This window comes from Juglans microcarpa x Juglans regia, chromosome 6D, assembly GCF_004785595.1.
Source record: "Juglans microcarpa x Juglans regia isolate MS1-56 chromosome 6D, Jm3101_v1.0, whole genome shotgun sequence".
Classification (NCBI taxonomy): Eukaryota; Viridiplantae; Streptophyta; class Magnoliopsida; order Fagales; family Juglandaceae; genus Juglans; species Juglans microcarpa x Juglans regia.
The window spans coordinates 11,413,147-11,439,911 of NC_054604.1; the positions used below are offsets into that span (position 1 = coordinate 11,413,147).

General features: G+C 40.7%; 1 protein-coding gene across 1 annotated transcript in view; it reads left to right on the forward strand.

Annotated features, from left to right (window-relative positions):
* The window catches only part of LOC121234194 (ATP-dependent zinc metalloprotease FTSH 12, chloroplastic), a 56,151-nt gene that overhangs the window by 21,140 nt on the left and 8,246 nt on the right, over positions 1-26,765 (forward strand). The window contains exons 10-18 of the mRNA XM_041130035.1: positions 117-333; positions 3,520-3,591; positions 20,165-20,284; positions 20,377-20,493; positions 20,588-20,764; positions 21,817-21,936; positions 22,054-22,128; positions 22,449-22,556; positions 23,201-23,281. Of these exons, the coding sequence (XP_040985969.1) occupies positions 117-333; positions 3,520-3,591; positions 20,165-20,284; positions 20,377-20,493; positions 20,588-20,764; positions 21,817-21,936; positions 22,054-22,128; positions 22,449-22,556; positions 23,201-23,281 (1,087 nt within the window). The remainder of the gene's footprint in view (positions 1-116; positions 334-3,519; positions 3,592-20,164; positions 20,285-20,376; positions 20,494-20,587; positions 20,765-21,816; positions 21,937-22,053; positions 22,129-22,448; positions 22,557-23,200; positions 23,282-26,765) is intronic.

The window sequence follows — 26,765 nt, forward strand, 5'->3', positions numbered from 1 at the left end:
ACTGGGATGAAAAAAAATTGATTAGAGGCTTCCTCCTTGGACTTCTCTCTGTCTGTTTGTTTCTAATGTTTTTCTAGTAAAATTAATTTTCATGTTCCCCTATGTATCTTGTGTAGGAAGGAAACAACTGGTGTTGATCGATTCTCACTGAGACAAGCTGTGATATTCATTTGTGCTACCAATAGGCCAGATGAATTGGACCTTGAGTTCGTTCGCCCTGGACGTATTGACCGTCGTTTGTACATTGGTCTGCCAGATGCCAAGCAACGAGTGCAAATTTTTGGTGTGCATAGTGCTGGAAAGCAACTTGCAGAAGATGTAGACTTTGAAGAAGTAAGTATTTGGCCTTTCTTGTTTAGGTAACACAAATAATAAGTAAATTAATCATTAGTGCTCTCTCTCTCTCTCTCTCTTCCCCCCCCCCCCCCCCCCCCCCCCCCCCCCCCCCCCCCCCCACACACACACACACAACACAAAAAGCATACACAGAAGCAATTTTGGTGATGTTGATTGTCATAGTCATACTAAATTTGTTATAATTTTAGAAGCTGCTACAACTTAATTTTTCTTGCTAGACTTTTTGGTAAGCTGGATTAAAAAATTATATAATTCCATGGGGAAGGTGAGGCTGCGGTCCTTGATATCAACAGATTGGAGAGGCATGTGCTGAACCTTAGCAACTTGCATGCTACTTGTGCACTAAAGTGTGCTTTCATGTGAAATTGATATGCTAACTTCTACACATGAACATACAGCATTACTATTTTTGGAATGAATTAGTGGTTCTCAAAACCCTTTTTACTAAAAAGTGAAGAAAAAGTCTTTTTCATATTAAGATGATCCACAGTCTCCCGTTTTTCTTACAATGTAACACCAATCTAAAATGATAAGACCCCATGCTCTCACATAGTCAATGGCAGGAGTTTCCCCAAGTGAAGCAGTCCAACTAGAAAAGGCAATCTTGGGACGTACCTTGCATCTCCAAGTACTCTTCTAGGGAAAGTGGTTACCATGATGACCTGAAAGATCCTTGTAAAAGGATTGCTCTGAGGATCTTCTACTTCCATTTCCCAATTGTCCTAGATTGTGGGAGCCTTGTACGTGGCGAGAGATTAGCTAGGGTGTTTAGACCATTTCCCTATCGTCCTGGATTGTGGGGGCATTCATGAGGGTAAGAGATATTTTAAGTTTGAAAATATGTGGCTGAAAGTTGAAGGTTTTGTTGAGAAAGTAAGGTTTTGGTGGTCCTCGTATCTTTTAGAGGGTTCACCAAGTTTTATTTTGGCTGGGAAACTTAAAGCATTGAAGAGGGATTTGAAGATGTGGAATGCAGATGTCTTTGGACATATTGACTGTCAAAAACAGTTCCTTTTCAAGGACGTACAAATTTTGGAGGATAGGCAGGTGAGTGCTCCTCTTTCTAAAGAGGAATCTTGCAGGAAATTTTCTATCATGACGGAGCTTGAAAAGGTGCTTCTAATGGAAGAAATATACTGGAGACATAAATCAGATGGCTAATTCTTTTTTCTTTTTTGATAAGTAAGAAAGATTTTATTAATCCATATAATTAGGCAAGGCCCAAGTATATAGGAAGTATACAAGAGATGAACCTAATTACAAGCTAAGCACTATTAAAACCAGTCCCATTCAATACAATGGCCAAAGCCCAAAGTAACAATGTATGAAAGAAAAAGTCCCTGGACCCTCCCATTGAACGTTACCTATTATTAAAACAGTGACCATTCCTCTCGTTCCAAGTACATTAAACATAGAGGCACCATCTTCCAAACAGTCGTGATTGAGATGCTTCAGATTAATGGACAGGTTTGTTCAGATCGATATTATTAAGGGGCATATTGTCAATTTCTTTGAAGATCTCCTTACAGAGAAATTTTCTTGGAGAGCGAAACTTGATGGTTTGTCCTTTGACATGATTGATCAGTCAAGATCTATTTGGTTGGAGAGACCTTTTGAGGAGGACGAAGTTGTTCAGGTGATTCTTGGGATGGATAAGGATAAAGCACAAGGTCCAGATGGGTTTTCTATGGCTTTCTATCATGATTGTTGGGATGTGGCTGGTGAGGATATTATGAAGGTCTTTTATGAATTTCTTTCTTTTGGAAAATTCAAAAAGAGCCTTAATGCGACTTTTATTGCCCTTATTCCTAAGAAAGTGGGGCCAATGGAGGTAAAGGATTTTCAACCCATTCTTATAAAAAAAAAAAGTTATCTTATCAAAAAGGATTTTCGACCCATTAGCCTTGTTAATGGGGTGTACAAGATACTCGCTAAGGTACTTGCTAACCGAATGATTGCCATTATGAGTAGCATTGTATCAAAACCTCATAATGCTTTTGTGAAGCGAAGACAAATTTTGGATTCGGTTCTAATTGCCAATGAATGTTTGGATAGTAGGATCAAGGCGGGAACACTTGGGATCCTTTGCAAATTAGACATGGAGAAGGCATATGATCATGTCAATTGGGACTTTTTGTGGTACTTCTTGTGTATACTTCCTGTGTACTTGGGCTATGCCTATTCCTATCAATAAAGTTTTACTTATCAAAAAATCAGCCACCATAGCCTATTTATTACAATCTGAAAGAGAGTGGGAAAAACACACTTAAGGGTCCTCTCATCACACCAGACATCATGCCAGAAATAAACACAAGAGCCTCCAATATATATATATATATATATATATATATATGTTTATTTGTACACATTTATCATATAAACACACACTCCTCTATATACATAGAGAGAGAGAGAGAGAGAGAGAGGTTGTCCCTTAACATATTATTTTAATAATTGAGTCCCAAGTTAAGGACAGTAACTTCCTGGACCACCTTTTTATGTGGGTGCAGTTAATTTCAGCATTCTCTTTTTATATATTGTCAGTCTTCTGGTTTGTTTCCAGGATATAGTGATTTCCTTGACTGTCCTGCTTCCTACTTGTTCCCATTTCCTCCTTTTTTATTTTTTAATTTAGACCAGTGTAAGAATCAATAATTGTTTTCCTACCAAAAACATTTTATTGATTCTTACACTGGTTTGGACAGAATTCGGGCCCTCCATTCATCCTAAGTCTGTAGGTAGCCTTCGGATTTACTCAGAGCAAAGTTTTTTGTTTTGAAGCGTTAGTCATTTACAGTTGCTTGGATTTTATCCATTTGTAATCTTTGGTGGATCTCACTATGTTGCCTGCATAAATAATTAACCATAGAGTATATGAGGACTTGTGTTGGTGTTTGCCTTGTCAATATTTGATCCTTGGCAAATAATACTCACGCTAAAAAACCTTCTTAGATAGTGCTTTTGTATATATTATTTTTTAAATATGTAGGTGGTTCTCAAATTCAAGAAGTGGGGATAAGTGGTCGTGTTCCTAGATGTCTAAAATATACAGTGATTGTTCAATCCTTTCCATTTGGTGCTTATTTTTATAATTGTAATTGTACCACTGAAGGTTTAATCTTGTTTGACTTTCTGTACTCTGTTTTTCATTCAACCCTACAGCTTGTCTTCCGTACTGTTGGGTTTTCTGGGGCAGATATCCGAAATCTTGTCAATGAAGCAGCAATAATGTCGGTGAGTTAAACATTCATATTATTGATCAAGACAGTTATTCCCATGCTTTGTACTTATATTAAAAAAAAAAAAAAGTCATTCCTTTGCTTTGTTCCTACATCTCAAGCAGGTAAGTTTAGTACCATGCTTCATCTACTTTATATCTTTGTTCTTGTTAGGATATAATTTAGATAATTAAATTTATCTCTTCCCATCGGTTTAAGCTTTTGGGATAAGCAATAATTTAATATGGTATCATAGTATAGGTTTTGAGTTCGAATCTTGACTCCACCCTTTACTCCTATTTAACTAAATATTCCACATATTGTACCTACTTATTTAGAGGGAGTCTAGCCCATACACTTGGGGGATTGTTAGAATATAATTTAAATGATTAAATTTACCTCTTCAAGTTGGTTTAAGCTTTTTGGACAAATAATGATTTAACATTTTTGATTAATTAGCTAAAAAAATCTAAGGATACCCCTTAAAGTTTTTGATCTGGAACTAGAAGTTCCAGATGTTTTTACTTTGTGCATATGGTGAAGTTAGTTGACAGTGTTTTCTAGTGACATTCACATTAATTTCCTTTGATCATTTGAAAGCTATTTTGCTTTGGGCTGTGCTTAATAGATTAGTTTCATATGTGATTATATTGCTGACTTTGAATGGTTACTTATTGAAATTAAAGTTGCATGGAGCCTACATATTTCTTATGAAAGCACACATCTTGGAAGAAATTTCTGGCTAACAACTTTATGTTGAATGGTGTATTACAACTAGTCACAAGTCTTGGACATGAAGTTTGAAAATGACATTTGTTGGTGATTGGGATGAAACAAAATCAAGGGTATACTTGCAAGGACTCTTCTGTTAAGTTATTACAAAAAAGAATATTACAGCAGCATAATTCTTGATAATAATATCCTCCCCCCCCCCCCCCCCCCCCCCCCCCCCCCCCTCCTCCTCTCACTTCATGGCTATTACCAGTGATATTTGCTGAAGTTAACCACCTTTGTAGACCTTTGTTTCCTTGGCAACAATATGTTATGGTCTTCAAGGTTGTTTTTGGTCTGAAGCATGGTCCTTTTCCATGGAAGTCACAAGGAAGTTGCTCATAGAAGCCAAGCTGTTTGTTTTTTACGAAGAGCACTCAGTAATTCATGTCACTATCCAGGGGCATGTCAGTCATTGTCTATTGGGAAACCAAGAGTGGAGTGGTTGATATCCGCAGTGAAGGCTCTTTTACAGTTGATGGGAGGTAAAGATTTTGTGGACCACTCGCAAGAAGGAAACAATGCATTCTTCTTGTAGTATTGTACAAATACCCATGGATATTTATTAGAGCTCTCAGTATACAGAGGGGACGATCAAAGGAATTTGTTGGTAATCCTAGAGGGAAGAAAAGGAAAAGGTTGGCAAGATTTTCATAGAGAACTCAATAAGGTGACGGTAATATCTTAGTCATCTTCCCATGACAGGCTCAAGAGTCGAGCTTCATCATTGGGGTGACGGTGGAAAGCTGAATTTGGAAGGCTTAGCTCATCTGTTTGTAGACGCGAACGAAGTGGAAGGAGGAAGTCTGATGTATCCTAAGGTTGTGGCACAATAGGCTGAAAAGAGCCTCAAAGTTGTCTACTTCCCAATCTTGCGCCGCTTAACTAAACGTGACATTCTACTGCACTTGATCCCCTGATCAAAGCATAAGGTCCTCTACTGAAGCTTCTTGATTACTGGCCACTTGGAAAACAACTGGGAAAGCATCCTTTAGGGCCTCATTCTCGCATCATATGTCCCTCCAAAACTTAATTTTGGAACCCCCCCCCCCCCCCCCCAAACATCAACTTAGAATTGCTATTAAAAACCCCCCACCCGCGCCTAATTTTCCAAACCCCCACACCATTGGCCCCATTTACCTCATCAGTGCACCAGCCACCCCACAATCTTCCATATTTGCAATCAACCACTAGTTTCCAAAGAGCTTCTGGTTCCATGTTATACCTCCACAACCACTTTCCAAGTAGGGTCTGCTTAAATGTTATCAAGTTTTTTATACCCAAACCACCTGACGAGACTGATCTACACACCTTATCCCAGCTAACCAGGTAAAATTTGAATTCATCCCCTATCCCACTCCATAAGAAATCACGATACAGTTGATCAATCCTAGCTGTTACACGTGCCAGAGATAAGAAATACGTAGGTAAGTTAGAAATAGTACTCTTAATGAGACTCAAACGGCCACTCTTAGACAAATACAATCTCTTCCACCCTGCCAATTTTCTTCCTGTCTTCTCAATAACTAAATCCCAAATGGAGGAGGTCCTTGCAACAGCTCCCAAAGGCAATTCCAAATAGGTAATAGGAAGATACACTACCTTACACCCAAGTATACTAGCTAGCTGCCGAGTATTACTCACGTTCCCCACTAGCACTAACTCTGACTTGTCGAAATTCATTTTCAAGCCTGACGCTGCTACAAAGCATAATAACAAAGCCTTCATTGCCCTCAACTGATTTTGATCCGCCCCACGGAATAGGAGTGTGTCATTTGCAAAGAGTAGATGAGACAAATTAATATTGTCCCTATTGGGGTCACCAATTGGAAATCCAACCACAAACCCATGCATAACCACTGCCGATATCATCCTACTCAAGGCTTCCATAATGATAACAAAGAGAAGTGGGGACAAAGGGTCTCCTTGCCTTAGACCTTGAGAGCTGCTTAAGAAGTCGATAGGACAACGATTAATCAAGATTGAGAATCTTGTCGTTGAGATGCACCATTTGACCCCAAAGCCGCATCTTCCCAACAAATATAGGAGAAAATCCCAGTTTACATGGTCGTATGCCTTCTCCATGTCTAATTTGCAAATAATCCCTGTGGAGCCAACCTTTAATCTGCTATCCAGGCCCTCATTCACTATAAGGACTGAATCAAGAATTTGTCGCCCCTTAACAAATGCATTTTGTGGCTTCGAAATGATCTTGCCCAAAACCTCCCCTAATCTGTTGGCAAGCACCTTGGAGATAATTTTATACACCCCATTCACAAGACTAATGGGTTAAAAATCCTTAACCTCCGACGCTCCAATCTTCTTCGGGATCAGCGAAATAAAAGTGGCATTTTGGTTTTTCTCAAACTTCCCAACCGAGGATATTTTCTGAAACACGCTCATAATGTCATCTTTCACCACCTCCCAACATGATTGGAAAAAGCCCATCGAGAAGCCATCTGGACCTGGGGCTTTATCTTACCCATACGTTTTACTACATCATACACTTCCTCCTCTTTAAAAGGCCTCTCCAACCAAGATGCTGCCTGAGACTCAATAGTATCAAAACCAAGCCCATCTAGCTTGGGCCTCCATCCCTCACGTTCTGTAAGCAATTGATCATAGAAATCTACTATAGGTCCCGAATCAAATTGGTCTCGTTGCATTCCATACCATTAATATGCAGCATTTCAATGGTATTATTTTTTCTATGAGAGTTAGCCACTCTATGGAAGAACGTAGTACTCCGGTCCCCTTCTTTCAACCACAATGCTCTGAACTTCTGGCGCCAAGAAATCTCCTGCAAAGATAATACTCTTTCCAATTCTGAAATCAACTCTGCCTTTTGCATTGCCTCTTCTGGAGAAAGGATTCTAGCCTCAATAATCCTCTCAAGCTATTGCAACTCCTCCGCCATACATTTCTTTCACTCCTCTAAATCTCCAAAGGACTGAGAATTCCACAGCTTGAGGTCATTTTTCAAGGCTTTTAGTTTACAGGCTAGGATGAATGAGGGGTTGCCGTGAAACTGGTAAGAAGACCACCATTGCCTAGCCTTATCCACAAAACCTTCACTTTTCAGCCTAATGTTTTCGAACTTAAAAGTATTGGCGCCCACTTTGAATGCCACCACAATCCAACAAGATAGGAAAATGATCCGAACAAAGACGTTGCAGCCACTTTTGGTATACCTTCGGGTAATGCACCTCCCACTCCAGAGAGATTAAAAATCTGTCCAGCCGGGACCATGTCTGATTATTCGACCAAGTAAAAGAGCCCCCCAAGAGAGGAATGTCCAACAGGTTTAAATCAAAAATACAATCTGAAAACTCTGTCATTGTTGGGCACGTCCTACTGTCTCCAAATCGTTCACTAGGGAATCTGATGACGTTGAAATCCCCTCCACACCATGGAAGCTCCCATCAGCTATGTAACCTAGCAAGTTCCTCCCATAAGAATCTTCTATCATTGTCTACATTTAGGCCATATAAACCTGCAAAAGCCCACACAAAATCATCTGCCACACTCTTAAACGAACATGCCACAGTATACTCCCCTACAAACTCTTCCAATTTCTCCACAACTCGTTTATCCCATATCGCTAGGATTCCACCCGAAGTCCCATTCAATGCAAGATAAGCCCAATCCGCATAAGTACAACTCCAAACACTTCGAATTATCCTCCTAGAAACACATTTCAGCTTGGTTTCTTGTAAACAGACTATGTCCGCTTTCAATTCCCACAACAAGTTTTTTATTCGAAGTCGCTTATTTACCTTGTTCAACCCGCGGACATTCCAAGACACAATTTTCGGCTTCATAATGGAGAGGCAAGCCCTGTCCCCTTGGATCTTTCACGGCTTGAACTTCCTTCATAATTTATTGACCAAGTTAGGCGCTTGAGCTCCCACTGTTTTTTTTTTTTACCCTGATTTCTTTGCCTGTGAGTGACCTGCTTCAATGGCAGTAAGTAATGCCTAGAATTGCTCTTCATAACCCACACATTCCATTCCTACACAATATTGCATTTCCTTCACCTTTTGGAGCACCCAATCCGACACATTGGATTCATTTGGAAGCATACGATTCAACGGGATAGGCTCCTCCTCACTGGGAACCCACTGTAGCTTTGATGTCAACCCCCCTCTCTTCCTCCCCGAATAAATTTTTGCCCTCCCATTCAACCATAGTGTTACTAGTGGAAAACTGAGTCTCGTGGACCATCATTACCTCCCCACCAAGCCTCCGAGAAAGCCCATCATCAAACACCTCCACCCGAGCACCCACAGTTTCTGAACAAACCTCTCCAGCCGAGAAAGCCTCAAGATGTTCCTCGATCTGGGACGGTAGGGCTTCCAAACAAATCATCGGCTGATTCTGGCCAGACAGAGCCAAGGTTGCCACACACGACGACGCAATCTCTTCGAGTTGCACACGTCGCGGTTTTGCCTCAAGGACTTCCCCCATCGCCGGCGCCATATGGACCTTTGTCTGGGAAGGGTGGCACCCTTCCAAACTTCTCATCCGTAGTTTCTGGCCGAACGGAGCAGAGATGGCGGCACACGGTGGCGAGATCTTGTCTGAGTGCACTTGACGCGGCTTTGCCTCTATCTTTTCCTCCATCGCTAGTGCCATTTGGACCTCCATCAGTGGACGCTGTCAAAACACTCAGAAAACCTAGAATATTTGGAAAAATTGGCTTTCTGAATTCAGCCTTCCTCGTTCACCACGTAAAAAGCATCTATACAAGGAAAATAGATAATATGCTATACACGGGAAAATCTAACTGATTCCTAATAATCAACCTATATACATGGTAATATATATGTACAGCTAATATTAAAAGAGGAGTCCTAAATTATATAACTTCCTAAATGGTATACGTTAACATCCCCCCTCAAATTGATGCTGGTAAGTCAACTAGTAACAATTTGCCAACCAGAAATGGATGCCGCTGTCGAGTCATTGCTTTGGTGAAGACATCGGCCACTTGGAGATCCAAAGAAATATAAGGAAGAGATATCACCCGACTTTCCAAGGTATCTCAGATAGAATGACAATCAACCTCAATGTGCTTGGTGTGTTCATGGAAACGGGATTGGTGGCGATCTGAATAGCACTAGTGTTATCAGCATGAAGAGGGGTAAAAGTAGTCTGAGGAAACCCAAGCTCCTTAAGAAGACCACGTAGCCATACAATTTCAGAACAAGCAGCAGACATGGCACGATACTCGGCCTCAGTAGAGGATTTAGAAACACGATCTTGTTTCTTACATCTCCAAGAAATTAAGGCATCACCTAAAAACATACACCAACCCGTAAAAGATAGACGCGTATCCGAACACCCAGCCCAATTAGCATCACTATAGGCAACAAGTTGAAGAGATGAGCGTGTAGGAAAGAATAACCCACGAGTAGGCGAACCTCGAAGATAGAGGATGCTGCGTCGAATTGCAGCAAGATGGAGATGTCGAGGAGAAGACATAGACTGACTAATATGATGAACAGCATAAGAGATATCGGGGCGAGTAGTGGTCAAGTAGATAAGACTCCCAACCAGGCGCCGATAGAGAGTAGGATCATGCTGAAGGTCCCCTTCATCTTTCCTGTATTTGACATTTACCTCCATAGGAGTATCAACAGAAGTCCTCCAAACCAGCCAAGGTAATAAGATCTTTAATATACTTATGCTGGTTTAAGAAAATATCATTGGCCCGAAGATGTACTTCCAATCCTAAGAAGTATGTGAGCTGGCCAAGATCTTTCATATGGAAAGTCGCATGCAACAGCTGTTGAAGCTTGGTGATCATACCACAGTCAGTACCAGTAATGATAATATCATCCACATAAACTAAGAGAAGGACTATACCCGATGCAGACTTGTGGAAGAAGAGAGAAGAATCATACTGACTTTGTGTAAAACTGAAGGTAAGAAGTGTACTGCGGAACTTCTCAAACCAAGCCCGGGGAGCCTGCTTGAGCCCATACAGAGAAGGCCTTAGCTTACAGATATCATGAGGAGAAGAAGTAGTCATACCAGATGAAAGTTTCATGTAGATCTCTTCTTGGAGATCACCATGAAGAAATGCGTTCTTCACATCAATCTGGTGCAGTTGGCACGACTGGGAAGCGACAATAGCTAAGAGGGTTTGAACCATGGTCATTTTGGCAACAAGAGCAAATGTCTCCTCATAATCATCCTCATATTCCTGTTTGTTTGCCAGAGCTACTAGGCGAGCTTTGTACTGGTCCAAAGAGCCATCAGAACAAAGCTTTACAGAGAAAACTCATTTACTGCCAATAGTATTGATTGTAGGGGCAATGAACAATATCCCAAGTGTGATTCTCCTCAAGTGCTTGGAGTTCTGTTTGTATTGCATTTTGCCAACACTAATGTTCCATGGCCTATTTGTAGCAAGAGGGAATGAAAATAGAGAATAAAGTAGCCACAAGAGGGATAGGGGAGGAGAAACCATACCAATTAGGGGGTCGAGAAGGGCGAGTAGACCGGCGAAGAGTGGTGGAAGCAAGAGCAGGATTAGGCGCTAGGTCAAGATCGTGAGGGGGCACAGAGGAAGTGGAACCAGACTCATGTCAACTATGTCTTCCATACACAAAACCAAGTTTGAACCTTTCCACAATTGTCGGGGAATTAGAAAAGCTAGGCAGAAAAGATAAAGATGCAAATGGCAGCTCGATATTAGATGGAAAGAAATATTGATTTTCAAAGAAAACCACATTCCTAGAAACACGTATATGACGAGCATGAGGATCATAATATACATAACCCTTTTGAGGTATAGCATAACCAAAAAAAGCACACTTAACAGATTGAGCAGTAAGTTTATGTCGTTCATGTGTAGGGAGATGTACAAAACAAACACAACCAAGTGCTCGAAGATCAAATATGTAGGAAATTGGCCAAACAACTTAAAGAAGGGAGAAACATGATGTAATGTAGGAGAGGTTAAGCGATTGATCAAATGAACCGAAGTAGAAAGCGCTTCACACCAAAAACGAGGAGGAACAGATGATTCAAGTAAAAGGGTTCTTACCACATCAAGAAGGTGATGATTTTTCCTCTCAGTAACACCATTTTGTTATGGTGTTGAAGGACAAGAACGCTAAGAGATGATCCATTTGCTTTAAAGAAAGTCCTAAAACTCATTAGACATGTATTCGCCGCCAAAATCAGAGCGCAAGACCTTGATGCTGGCAGAGAATTGAGTCTCAAGAAGTGCAAGAAATCGCTTAAGTACTGAAAAAACATCGGCCTTAGCTCATAGGAAGTAAACCCAAGTAGCGACTAAAGTCATCAATGAAAGTAACAAAGTACTTGTAATGCGCATGAGAAACAACAGGTGCAATTCCCCAAACATCACTATGAATAAGATTGAAACATTGTGAGGCACGAGATGCATGATGAGGAAAAGGTAGAACTTTACTTTTGCCAAGTTCGCATGATGTACAATCAAAAGAAAGATCAAGAGAAGAACATGTTTTATTTTCCAATAAACCAGAATTAAACAAAGTGCGAAGTACATCAAAATTTGGGTGGCCAAGACATCTATGCCACATCTTATTTCTAGAATCAACAACATTACATGCAAAGGAAAGTAAAAGAAAACTAGGAATAATGGTGGAAATAGAAACGTGGAGACGAAAGAGTTGTCCCACTTTAGGCCCCTTCGCGATCATCTTCCCTGACACTTGATCTTGCACAACACAACCAGAACGAGAGAAATGGACATTATAATTAATATCAGCCAATTGACCAATAGAAATAAGATTTGTGGAGAGATCAGGAGACACAAAAACATCAGTTAAGGAAGAAAAAATATCACCAACAGCACTGATAGGCAGAGAACTGCCATCAGTGGTGTTAATTTTCAGATTTCCATCATAATTTTTGACATTGGAAAGAGGAACAACAGTATCGGTCATATGGTTAGAGGCGCCAGAGTCAAAATACCATGGCTTAGAAGAAATTTTATGATTACCTCAGAGCCCAAAAGCAGAAAAAATAGAAATGATCATCTGTTGTACCATTTCAGGAGTGAGTGTATTCGGGTTTGATAAGGTTGTAGGAGCAGGAATAGGAACAACCGGCGAGGTAGCAGGCCATGCAACAAAACTAGAGGACAAGCAGAGATGATATGACCCTATTTCTTGTAGTAGTTACAGAACTTCTTGGGACAATCCCGAGCAATATGACCAAAAGCTTTACAACTAAAGCCCTGGACAGCACGCATGTCTCTACCCTTATTCCTCCCTTGTGCTGCATAAGCCACAGTAACAGGTGCACTAACATTACCCCGATGTTCTATGGCAACTTGAGTTACTATCCGATGCTCCTCACGAAAACCAGAAAAATATTCCTCAATTGAGAGACTTCCCTGTGTGAAATTCTTCATCTCATACTCCAATTGAAAATGACGAGCTGTGTTGTCTTGATTGTAAACTTTGTTTAGATGATTCTACGTGTTAGTAGCAGTTTTATAAGGCCTCAGATTGAGAACAAGGTGAGGCTCAATCGAGCTAAGGATCCAGGTCATAACCTGAGCATCCTTGATTTCCCATTTAGACAAAGTCTCTACATCTCTAGGTGCAGGATCACTCCCATTAATATGACCCTGCAATTTTTTCCCTTTGACAAATAATTGAAATTGAAATTGAAACTCCCAAGCAGAATAAGTTTTGCCAGTAAAACGAGTAGGGAACGAGTCTAACTTATCAGATGACATGATGGAACTGAAAGGAAAATATCCAACCAGAAGTTTGTGCACCAGAACAGAAAGCGCCGTTAACCAAATAGAAACTAACAGAAAGTGCTGAAAACAATAAGCCAAACCAGGAAATATTGCAGTTGGCAAAAGAAACTCATGTCGAAATCCAAAGAAACTCATGCCGAAATCCACAAGAATCCAGGAAACAAACCCATGCCGATGACACCGAAAGCCACAAAGAACTCCAGACTTCAACTCAGACAGAGCCAAGAACGTGCACAGAAAGCACCGAAAATTCTCCTTTCCCAAAACCCAGATGACGCCTAAAGTTCACAAGAAGAACTAGAAACTAGAACAGGCAAGAAACTTTTGGTTCTTATTCCAAAATCCAAATGGTGCCAATATTCTCAAAGAAGTACTCAGATGGCGCGAGAATCTCCAAAATCCACTCAGATGGCGCTGAAACCCACAAGAAACCCCAGAGGAAAACTCAGACAACGCCGATAGCCAAGACCACAACCTTAGACAGCGCCGATAATGCAGAAAATGTAAAAAAAAAATTAAAACTATGAATCTTGCTCTTGATACCATGTCAAAACACTCAAAAAACCAAGAATATTTGGAAAAATTGGCTCTCTAAATTCAGCCTTCCTCATTCACCACGTAAAAAGCATCTATACAAGGAAAATAGATAATATGCTATACGCGAAAATCTAACTGATTCCTAATAATCAGCCTATATACATGGTAATATATCTGTACAACTAATATTAAAAAGAGTCCTAAATTGTATAACTTCCTAAATGGTATATGTTAACAGAGGCACGACGGGTTGCAATGCCACCGAGGTCATCGCCGGCACGTTGGCTAAGTTGCCGTCAGTCTTGGGCCGGCGATCTCCATCCCTTCACATCCTCCATACGGGCTAAAACCCACCAGCCTTTGATCTTCCAACGATAGACAGGCCCACTAGGCCTTGACGGGCCAGCTACCACAACATGACCAGGGCCCTCACTTGGGCCTGGGCCTTCCTTCCTTCCAGCCCATTTCCCGATCTCTATAAACTACCCAGCCTTCTCCATTCCCCTTTCCCCTTTAGGCGCGACAACACTCAACAGCCACTCCACTTGGTTCTGCAAAGTGCACAACTGCACCTTCACATCCAGGCGAGCACTGTGTACCTCCCCCTCTGCCATGGCCTCTGCAAGTCTACTCCCACCACTCTGCCATTGTTCACGCCGAAAGATTCTGTCACTAACAGCGCCATGGTTGTGGTTACCTCCCTGCTCCTTTACACCAGTTCTTTGTTGAGGCATTACAGTTTCTCCAGGAAAGGAAAACCTCATTGCCTGAGGTTTTCGTTTCCTTGAGGAACTCCCATAACGCCTCCCTTAGCCTTTTCCAACCTTTGCCTTCCTTCTCTTCAGGCACAAAGATGAAGTTTCTTCTGCCTCCACCCCCATATTCCACCACCGCCATGTAACGGCCACGACCATTCGAGCAACATTGAGCAATGAAGCTGCAACTACCCTCCCTCACTACCCCTGATAGGTTGTGGCACGATTGGCTATGAGGCCAAATAGACTGCAAACTGATAGGCTGTGGTGGACTCCAGCGGGTAAGGGCATTTTTTCGGTTCGATCCTTCTATAAGGGCCTTACCCAAGCATCAAATTCTCAGTCCTATGGAGGAGAATTTGGAGGAATAAGGCGCCTCCAAAGGCAGTTTACTTTACATGGACAACAATTTTGAGGAAGATCCTGACTACCGACAACTTGAGGAAGCGCAGGATAGTTATTCTAGATTGGTGCTACATGTGCAAGAGATCCGATGAGACAGTGGAACACCTTTTGTTACATTGTGAGACAACTAGAGCCTTGTGGGTTGAAGTGTTTAGCCGAGTAGAGTTATCCTTTGTCATGCTTGCAACTGTGGTTGATCTATTGGCTAGCTGGACACTTTCGAGAGGAGTCCCACAAATCAAGGCGGGTGTGGAAGATGATCTCAATCTGTATTATGTGGTGTATATGGCAAGAGCGCAACGATTGGACTTTTGAAAACAAGGAGTGGTCACCAGAGGAACTTAGTTGTCTATGTTTCCATACTTTATTTTTATAGGCCATAGCTTTAGATTTTAATGGCCTGAATTTTTATGACTTTCTAGCTTCTATTACTTCGACCTAGATAGGTCTTATCTCTTGTATACCATCTTGTGTACTCGGGCTTTGTCTATCTCTATTAATAATATTATCGATTACTTATCAAAAAAAAAAAAAGTTGTGGCAAGATAGTGGAATAACCCGACAACTTAAAAGACGACCCAAGGGAAAACTAGGAATGGAGAGGAAGAACCCAAATGGCTTTGCAGAAAAGACAACAACTCTGGGCTCAAAATCCATTAACAATAAGATCGTTGCGAGAAATACGGAAATCTCAAGTAGTGGTACAACAGAGAAGTGGGCAAAGGACGTGCATGTTGGTATGTTGGCTTTTTCCAAAATCAACTATTGCACATGAGAAAAGAGGTATTAAAATTCTTGAAGGCTTTGGATGCTAGATTACGGGACATTAGGCATGCTAAGAAATGGGCCTCAAGGAGGGATGCGTATTCTTAGACCAAGCTTGAACTCGCTCCTTCAGTTAGAGGGCTGTTGGACTAGTCCTTGAAAGAAATCAAGAGGGCCAAGATTAGAAAGGCTGGGTTCTTGGTCATTTAAAGCGAAAGGCTATTGGCGATGTATAAAGAGATTACACAGCCCCACTTTTAGTGGCAGGCCAAAGCCAATGTTGAGGATCTGGGGGTGTCAACTTCAACTCACGACCCTCCAATCAAACCGAGTGGCAATGGTGAGAAACAAAAACATACCTGGGGTTGTGAGGACCTAGCATTGACCCCTATTAACATTCAATGGGAGGAGAACAGTATGCCAGAAGAGGCTAAATGCACCGATTCACCATTTGAATAAACTCGGGTTTAGAAACCTGGTGAGGTAAGCACACCATTGTGCTCAACAGGGTTGTTTTGAGAGGGTTCTTGAACTTTTGGGGGGGGGGGGGGTCTATAGTGGGAAGTCTAGCATCAGGAGAGGTTCCAGCTTCTATTCCAAGGTTGAACCGGAATCCAACAGGGTTTAATCTAGTCTTTTGACTTGGAGTGTTGGGTTTTAGGAAGTTGTAAGAGACAAATCTTTTATTTATGCCAAATCTCCTCTCACTAGTGCTTGGAGGAAAGATAGGTAGCTTATTCTTTTGGGAGTGCTCAAGGAATATGGGGGTACCCCATTGGAGCAACAACTTACATCAAAAGAATTATGTATTCTAATCACAATACTGGGAACCAGAGGAACCTTTGTGTTGTGAGCCTCTTGCTTTGTGTATTCCATACCAAATTGGGTATTGTATATAAGGTTGTCAGTTTTTGACATAAGCCACAAACCTAACATGATAATGGGGTAATGGTTTGACATAATTGGGTTCAAGTCAGCTTTGGTCAACTCGAATTTGACCTGATGATAATCGAGTTGTGTCGGGTCCGCCCATGGGTTCATGGGTTGACCCAAGTCACCCAATTAGCAAAAGAAAAAAAAAAAGGTCATTTGGGTGTGTTATGTTTGTTACAAATTGAGTTTAAGATTGAAAAATATCTCATTTATTTTTATTCTTTTCTTAAAATTTTCTTCTATAGCATGAGGAAGTATCAAATGTTTGTAAATATATATTTTTATTTTTTACTGGTCAAATCCCGACCCGACCCGACCTGTCCTGAATGATTAACCCGTTTAACCAGTTAAACATGCGTGCTGGGTTCAGGTCAAGGCGATTAACCCGCTTAATTATTCAGGTAGGTTGACTAAAAAATCACCCGATTGACAGAATTTTGCAGTTTGTCAAAACTTTTCTTGTGAAGGGTTTTAGGAGGAGCTCATGTCTTTGTTTGTTGCTATTGAAGCAAATAAAACCAAAAGCGTTGTGGCTCTAAATCTGACTTGAAGCATCAAAGAGAGTTAAAGAGGCTCACATATGCCAGGACTCCCATGTCCATTTATGAAGCTTAAGATCTTTTCGCGGAATGTCAAATGTTTGAATGATGAATAGGTGCCTTCAATTTGAGAATTTGCTCAGAAGTTGGAATATGAATATCATTTTTCTTTAGGAAACAAAAGTGAAGAACGTACCATGTAGTATCGTATGTAAATTTTGTAGTGGAAAGCATGTAGATTGGTGCCATTTGGATTCAATAGGGCTTTAGGAGGTATATTGTTGATGTGGCATAAAAGGGTAGTGGAAAAGTTCGAGATTTATGGGTGACTTCACTATTTCATGTGCTTTTCGGAATGTGGAATATAAATCTGAATGTGGAATAAGATGTTTTATTGGGTTTTGGGAAATGAGAGAGAAAAAGTTGAATAAAAATATTATAAAGTTAAAAAATTGTTTGAATATTATTTTTATTTTAATGTTTTAAAAAGTTATATTGATTTTTGTGTTTTTTTTAAGTTTGAAAAAGTTGTATTGGTTTTTGTGTTTGGATAATTATTAGGTAATGATTTGATGAAAATGTTGAAGATTTGAAATTGAAGAGTGTTTTGTGTTTTTTGAGTATGTTTGGGAATGAAACTATGAGAAGTTTTGAAAATTTTGAGAATTTCATATCACATCTGTGTCCAAACTTCCCCTTAGTGTTTAGAAATGGAGAAACAGAGGCTCACACTGAGATGTCGTATGAAGTGGGTTGTGGCTGGTGGTACCAATCAGCAGGGTGATGGTTTCGACTTCCTCTGCAGTATAGTGGTGGAACACCGAGGTGAGTGAGAAGGGACTCGACACTGTTAGAGAGAGAAAAAGATGGAAACGACTTGAAGGCCTTACCATGGTGGTGCGAGGAAGAGTCGGCTGGCGGTTTCTGTGATTTTTACCGTGGTTTCTGGCAAGATGGATGGCGTTGGTGACGGAATGGAGCAACCGGATGTCCCGATTTGAATGTGCAGGCTTTCTCCTAGTTTCAGTTCCCTGCAGTGTAGGGTGGGCTGGTCGACGCCCTCTGTGGTGGTTAATGACAGGTATAGCTCTTTTCTATGGTGCTTTGCTGCGGTTCCAACGTGATGGTGGTGGTTGGCAGCGGCTCCTTCGTGACTGTTAACGCCTGGCGCGGTATCTTGATCACGAGTCTCTGTTTCAAATGAGTATGAGAGTGGGGAGAAAGAAAGCTGGACGTGAAGGGGAAGGGAACTCACCATTTGGCATCTTTTGTGGTGTCCTTAGGCTATTTCCAGCGTGAGCAGAGGAGAAGTGGTTCTTTCGGCACGCTGGCTGCACGGATGTCGTGTTTTGGGAAGCGGCTTTGTCATTTGCCTATGAAAGGGAGAGCCTTTGGATGGTGTTAATGAACATAATATATGGGAGCAGGTTGGTGTTCAATTGAAGTAAATGGGTCTTTTGGGGTTGGTCTTTGGAGGAACATTAGAAGAGAGTGGGGTGACTTTTCCCAGTTTGGTGTATTTGGTGGGTGGCAAGTCAAATATACGCTTTTGGAATGATGTGTGGCGTGGTGATCAAGAAGTTCATTTCCAGTTTTATTTAGAATTGTTTGCATGAAGGAAGCTTATGTAGCAAATCGCTATCCTTGGCATGATTCTACCCAATGGGGCCTCATCTTCAAATGATTGTGAAGTGGATCTCTTTATCTTTCTTTGATAGGTTATTCTCATGTAGGGTGGGGTGGGACGAGCCAAAAGATCCTGATTCAAGATAAATTCACAAGATGGTGATGATAAAATGGTTTGGACCCCATCTAGGAGAGGCATGTTTTAGTGGTCATACTACAATTTGCTATGTAATCATGTTAAGGCTTCTTTCCTATGGTTCATATTCATGGAAATAGGGCTCCCCCAAGGGTAGCTTTCTTCACATGGACAGCCACACTAAGGGAAATCCTCACCTTGGACAGCATAAAATGACATGTCATCACGTTGGTTAACCAATGGTGCATATGTAGGGAAATCCCCTAAGATGTTTGATGCTTCTCCTGTAGTACATACCATAGATGTATTAGACATCGCAGCATTGCCTCATGGTGAAAAGATAACCCAATTTCATTTGTTAATGTTATTTCCGGAGTTAGATATATATTGTTGAGTTGAGACTTTTGGATTATCGGGTCTCCAACATGATATCAAAGCCTTCTTTATTCAGATTTCTTTGCTGAGATCTTAGGATCCTTCCCTCACCCCCATGGATGGCTGAAAACACCCAAAAGCCACCCTTTTCATTAATTTCTTATATTCCTTGTGTACAAGGTTCACATTTGGATCACAGAGGTTGGCCTCCACATAATGGGGAGTGTTAGTGTGTTTTTGTCTGAACTCTGACACGTATTTTTGGGTCAGTTATCATCTCCTTAAGCTTTGATTAGCTCTTCAGCATGCACATTGTCTTTATAATTTTCTGGAGACTATGGGCTGATGATCTAGTGGATAAGGAAGGAAGAGTTCATAAGCTCCCAAAACTATAAATAGACGGTTTCTGTTTTTTTTTTTTTTCTCATTTACTTGTGCACACAGAGATATAGATTTCAAGAATGGAATTATGCATTTCTATCTTTTATTGTTTGTTTGTTTGGTATCTCATCCTTGCTGGGTGATAGTAATTGTTACTGCTGCTTTATATGAGAAAATCACAAGTGCATTATTGCTTCCTTCTTATAGCTTCTATCTAATGTCCTGAACTTATTTTTCAACCAATGGACTCTTCTTTTTCTTTTCTAACTCCCTGGAAGTGCTACCCTCCAACTAAGGTCCTAGCTCATTTGCAAGCAAGCATATGTGCTGATGCTCCAACTTTTTCAGTCTCAATCCTGTTTCACAATCTCAAACCTTTTGCTTTAAAGCATGCCCGGTGAAATCTTATTATCTTTAAGGGGGTCATTGTTGATTGGGATCTGATACACGGCTGTCTAAAAGTGATTTCTGTCATGCATTATTTTTTATGACTTTTCATTTAGATTGAACTGTAACTCGAGTATCCTTTAGTAATCTCATGCATTTCAGCAACAATATGACCAATTTTTTGCACATAATTTCTTTGTTGCTTGCAGGTGAGGAAAGGACACTCCAAGATTTATCAGCAAGATATTGTTGATGTGCTAGATAAACAATTGCTTGAGGGCATGGGCGTACTTCTCACTGAAGAAGAGCAGCTGAAATGTGAAGAAAGTGTATGTGTATCCATATTGATGCTGGTGCTTATCAAAGTAAAAAATGTAATATAAAATTATTCCGGTATTTGAGTCTGCATAATTTGTAACAGGTGTCTTTTGAGAAGAAGAGACTGCTGGCTGTGCATGAAGCTGGTCACATAGTATTGGCTCATTTGTTTCCTCGATTTGATTGGCATGCATTTTCTCAGCTCCTGCCTGGTGGAAAGGTAAAATTTCTGGCAACAGAAATGGACTTTTGGAGTTGCAATCAAATAATGTTCGACAAGTTGCATCGTGATGGGGTTATTTTACCGTGAACAGGAAACTGCAATCTCTGTGTTCTATCCCCGAGAAGATATGGTAGATCAAGGTTATACAACCTTTGGCTACATGAAAATGCAAATGGTGGTAGCTCATGGTGGGCGTTGTGCAGAACGTGTTGTGTTTGGCAATGATGTAACTGATGGAGGAAGGGATGATCTGGAGAAGATAACGAAGGTAATCGTTGTTACTTGTGTTTAACTTAGGACAATTGATGCTGTGGAGATATTTTGTCAACCTGTGATAATTTTAGGATAATATCTCCTTTAATGAAGATTTTAACAGTCACTTGTCCAAAAAAATGAAGATTTTAATAGTCATTCAGTTTTGTTGCATGAAGGGTGGCCGTTACTTATATTGTGGATTTCTAAGGAAACTGCTAGGTTTCTCAAAATGTTTAATTTGAGTTGTTAAAATATTTGTCCTCTAGTTTCCCATTTGGTGAAGGAGAGCAAAGGAGGATACGATGTATTGGAGGTTATTGGGGTCTAGTATGTTTGATGCTCCTTACTCTAGAGTATTTAAGAAGGGGATGCACCATCACTATGGAAGAATATATGGAGCTTGCACATTCCCCAAAATAGTTCATTTTTCTGTTGGGATGGGGGAGGTTGTTTTTATTAGTATTATATTTTATAAAAAGTGCAAAAGGCGCAACCTAGGTACACAGGACGTATATAAGAGAAATGCCCATTTAGAAGGAAAAAGAGAACAAGAAAGTCATGGAAGTTAGACCCGTGAAAATCTATTGCAGCTCTTCAACTTTGACAATGGAGTCTTTGAAAGGGATTTTAATCATTATGGATATATATGTATTATATGTGTAAGGATTTCTTACCTATAAAAAAAAGTGTAAGGTAATTTAAAAATAGTCTATCACCTATTACTTCATTTCTGGAAAGAGAGCTTTGGTCACTTGTTTGCCATATGGGAAAATTTTGGAGAGGGAGAAAAAGTCAGAACCTTTTAGGGGTGAACTTACCTAGATCTCGAAAGTCTTTGTAGCTGAGGATTTTGCAATGACTGGGTATCTACTTTAGGCAGTATTTGTTCTAATAATTGTGTAAAAGTTATTAATCTTTTAAATTGCAGATTTTAATCGTTAAGGAGTTTGTTCCGACACATCCTGTTTACTGAATCCTTATTCTCGTTTAATACAATGATTTTTTAATTACCGAATGTTTTGGTCAAAATTCCCAATCCCTTCTCTCACTCAAGTTGTTTATCAGATTGCCAGAGAGATGGTGATCAGCCCCCAAAATACCAGATTGGGGCTTACAGCCTTGACAAAAAGAGTTGGATTGGGGGATCGACCAGATAGTCCAGATGGCGAGCTGATAAGATACAGAGTATGTTTTTCATTTCTCACAAACTTGCATATCAAAAGAAACAAATTAGAGCTGCATACTATATAATTGTGAATTTTGAATTAATATTTTTTATCTGCTACTTCTTCATGATGCCAGTGGGATGACCCTCAAGTGATTCCAGCCAATATGACGCTCGAAGTTTCTGAGCTATTTAGTAGAGAGTTGACAAGGGTAATTATGATTGCTTCTTCTTGTATCATTGTTTTAAGCTTCATACACAAAAATCGGTTGGTAGCAGTGCCTGCATTATGTGAGTTGTTCACTCTTTGGCTTAAAAAAGCTCCCTCTTCAACTGTTTGGAATCTCATTATTCTTTTGATTCCAACGTGTCTTGATGCATATTTTTTTATGTGAAGCCCTTGCAAAGAAGGGTTCATAAGATGTGAATGGTTTATTCATGTCTTTTTTCTTTATTTGAACCTCATAACCTTATATTTTCTTTTAAGAATCAATTATATAGTAAGATAGTAAGATTTGATTGCTGGTTGCAGTACATTGAAGAAGCAGAAGAATTTGCCATGCGTGGCTTGAGAGATAACAGGCACATACTTGACATGATCACAAAAGAACTGCTGGAAAAGTCAAGGATAACTGGATTGGTATGCTTACAGACCTTTAAGTTTTTTCAATCTGACTGTAAATTTTGTAGCTGTGAATAGTATGATAGCATAGACCTTGAGCAGCTAAAGTTTCTTTAATATTTTCATCAACAACATACTTATAAAAAAAAAATATATATATTTTCATCAACAACATAAAGTATCCTCAACTCTTTGGTCTGTCCATCTGCATGAACTACATTAAGTGCACTATTTCAGTTAACATCGTTTACAGTTTCTTTATGACTTTAACATTTCAGTTTATTACTGCAGAATATGAGCTCTTAGAACCCACTTAGCCAACTAAAAGAAACAAAAAAAATAAATATCTTTATAGAAAAACCTACCACTTGAAAACAGTATATTAGAATGCAAAGTTACTTGCTATGAGATGAAAAAAAAATCACATAAGAGGGGAGGGGGTGAAGATGTTCATGTTCATAATGGGTGGACAAGGTGTTAGGGCAGTGTAATAAATGTTGTAATAAATTAGTTTAGTTTTAGTAGAACACCAGACAACTTGGCATCTCGTAGATTGGAAGTTTAACTGCAGTCTTACCTTTTGCCATTACTCACTACCTCTCTTTCCTAATCGAAATTTTGTGTCATTATAAATGACCATTTAGTTTTGTTTCTTTCTGTAGGAAGTTGAAGAGAAAATGAAGGGCCTATCTCCAGTAATGTTTGAGGATTTCGTAAAACCATTCCAGATAAACTTGGAAGAGGTACTTTTCTTTCATTTTAGCTACAAATATGATACCAACCACAAAAGTTCCAAATTAATGGTAGTTTATCTTCTCCATGCTGGTTGGTTGAAGATTTACAAAGGCATCATTAACCAGAAGAAGGGGAGGGGGTGGTGGTGGTTGTGCAGACACCATGTTTTGTTACTTCTACTAAATTGGTTGGCTAGGCCTACAGATTTCAAAGTTTTGAGATCATTGGCCTCTTACTATTTAACAATTGATTTGGATTTTGGAGTTCTTACTGTAGAATTCTCTCTTTATTGTCTAAAATCAAAGGAACGATCCTTTTGCGCCAGTACTGTTGTGTGAGTATTTGGTGGCTCATGAGTAACATATCCTTGGCTTTCAATTTTTTACTGATTCCTTGATCAAATGAGTCCTAGAGTTTATTACTTAAGGTTATACATCTGGCTATGCAGATAGTCTGAGTTCTTACTCGTGGTTATACATCCGACAATGCAGATCAGAACATGACTGCTTCCAGAATTAGAGATAAGGATGTAATTATATTTGTTAGAATATCATTTAAAGGATTAAATTCATGTCTTTGCATAGGTTAAAAATTTTGAGACCATTGGTGATTTCACATATACGATAGTGGTGCTCATGAATTCCAACCTTGACTCAACTCTTTTCCTCTCATTTCATTTAAATATTCTATATGCTGGGGATTTTTTTTTGTAAGGAGTGTGACCCACACTTGATGGGGAGTTCTAGAATATATTTTGGATAGGTAAAATGCATCCAAGTACACTGAGAGTATACAAAAGCAAACACCTAATTACATCCTACAGGCCGGAAAAGGAAACAACAAAATCAAGAGCACTAGTTCCATTGAGTACAATAGCAAAAAACCAAAGCAATACCACCCTTGCCGGCGAGTGACCTCCGTCGACACAGTCAAAGCCGATGGGCCCCGGCGACTTCGCTGAGGGTCGTCTGGCATCGGTCCAGAGGAGAGAGAAAACAATACGAAGCGCGAAAACCCTAAGGAACCAGATCTGCCGCCACCCACCCTTTGCCTGTGAGACACACTGCACCGTCGGCACAGATAAAGCCGACGGACCTCGGCGACTTCACTGAGGGCCGTCCGGCGTCAGTTCAACCTCCGGCGTCTTAGATATCACTGTATTGCCTTTCAGAGTACTTCGGCGATCCTCCTGAAGGCTTTGGCGAGTGCTCCGACGTCTTCTGTGAGCACGATTTGCAGCTGGAAACAAGTCTGCAGTGCTTGCAATGAGCACGACCTGGAGTCCACAACTTCGCAGTGCTTGCAGCTCCCAACGGATTTCGGATCTGGTTTCTCTGAGATGATGAATGGTTGTTGAAGAAGGGGAGTGGGTCAGTATGGGTTCTTCTATGGAGTTGGCGGCCATAGAATCTAAATCCTTTACACTGGTAAAGGAGGGGAGCATGTTGGCCATTACTGAAAGGAGTCGAAGGGTGATATCTAAGTTGGTTCTGGGTTTGACAACAGTGCAGTGGCTGGCCAAGGCCATAGAAGCGTGTACTAAGGATAAGAAACAAGATTTTTTCTCCACTGTCCGGGAAGGTCGACGCAGTTTCACAGCGCATCGCTGCTCGAATGCTCGCGGACGTTATATGGTGGTGGAGGAGTATGGTGGTGGGGGGAGGAGGAATTTTATTTTCATTCCTGAAGAGGGGGGCAGTGGTTGGAGAAGGATGGGGGAGGTGCTGCGTCATTTTTCCTTCGACAAGAGAGAGAGTGACGGCTTGGAAGGACAAGGTGGTGTGGCAGGGAGGGAGAACTTGGAGAAAGACCCAAGTACATCCTCGGTGGCGAGGCAACCCTATGCAGCAGCTCTAAAGATGGGACATGCTTCGGGTGTTCAGAGTGTGGGGGGTCTGCTAATCACGCCCTAAGACCAGCTTGTCGTGATGCACAATTCTCTAAAGGAGATGGAAACCCAACTTGTCGAGTTGAAGACAACGATAACTTTCTTGTCTACGAAAATAGATCGGCTTTCAGCTGGAGACAGCAGGGTGGTAAGAAACATGATAGGCCCGAATCCTTTAAACTTAGAAAAAGGAAAACAGAAGATCGGATTCGGCCCTGTCCCTATAACCAGATCCAGGAGAGTATGGCGGGTCAAAAGGAAATCTGGGTTATTTGAAGTGGGGTCTACATCGGGTATTGGCGTAGAGACATCAGTAATGGAATGTCATTCGCCTCGTGTAACACATGATAGATCGATAGTCGGTATTATACCCTTGGTCCCTGAAGAAACTATGGCTCCCTTGTTAGAGTTGAAGGAAAAAGGTGTACTGCCGAGGTCTGAAGGAGATGTAGGATCCGCTATCACCCCAAAGGTGAAGGGACTTGTTGTCACCCAGAATCTCCAATGGGGACCCCGATACCATTGGAAAGAACCAATGGAGTTACTGGAGAACCAATGGGTTTGGCGTTGGTGCCTTGTGTAGAGGAATGTCTAGAGTCGGGAGTGCAGGTTGATGGGGATATTGTGGCTCCCCTAGTCTCTCTTCCTCCAATAGCGGATTGGATTCTGCCTAAAGTTAACGAGATTCAGCAGTTCGTGGGAATTTCACATGGAGGATGTGAAGACCAATTTAACAAACTAATTACTGCGATCGAGGCAAGCCGCACACTTGAAACCAAATCAAGCTTCAAGAAAAGCAGGGAGTTACAGCGTCTCTTTCCACAATCAACTACGATGCTAAGGGTGGTAGTTCAACTAGAGGGAAGTCTAAAGGGAGGGTATTGTGAAAACAAGAATCAAGGTGGTGGGGTTGGTGTTCGGGTAGAGTTTTAGTTCTACGGGAAACAAGGATTGGGGTCGGGTCTGATGTACTTTGGGTTGGTTTTTTTTATGGGCTTTTTGGGTCATTAGGGGCTTGTTGGGTCATTTTGGGCACCTTGTTTTCTTGTATATATTCAGTGTACTTGGTTTCTCCTTTTGATATACAATATTTTTACTTATCAAAAAAAAAAAAAAAAAAAACCAAAGCAATGAAGTTTGCACAAAAAGATTTCGAAGTTCCTCCAAAGTGTGCTCCTTATCTCCAAAGCATCTATCATTTCTTCAAGCCAAATACACCACATAAGACAAAGGAATAATTCTCCAAACCACAGTAAACTGGGGACAACCTTGAAGGCCATTCCAGCAAGCTAGGAGATTCACCACCCTTCAAAGTCCAAGGCACCACCCATGCAATTCCTGATCTACTAAAAATCTTATCCCAAAGCACCCTAGCCACCTCACAATGCAATAATAAATTATCCATACTCACCATTCTTCTTACACATGTAGCACTAATCCATGACAATAAAACCAGACTTTCTCAAATTGTCCATCTTCAATATATTCCCAAGAGAGGCGGTCCAAATGAAGAAAGCAACTTTGGAAGGCACCCTACTCTTCCAAATACACTTACAAGGAAAAGAAAGATGACTCTGGGATGTCAAGACCTTATTAAAAGATCA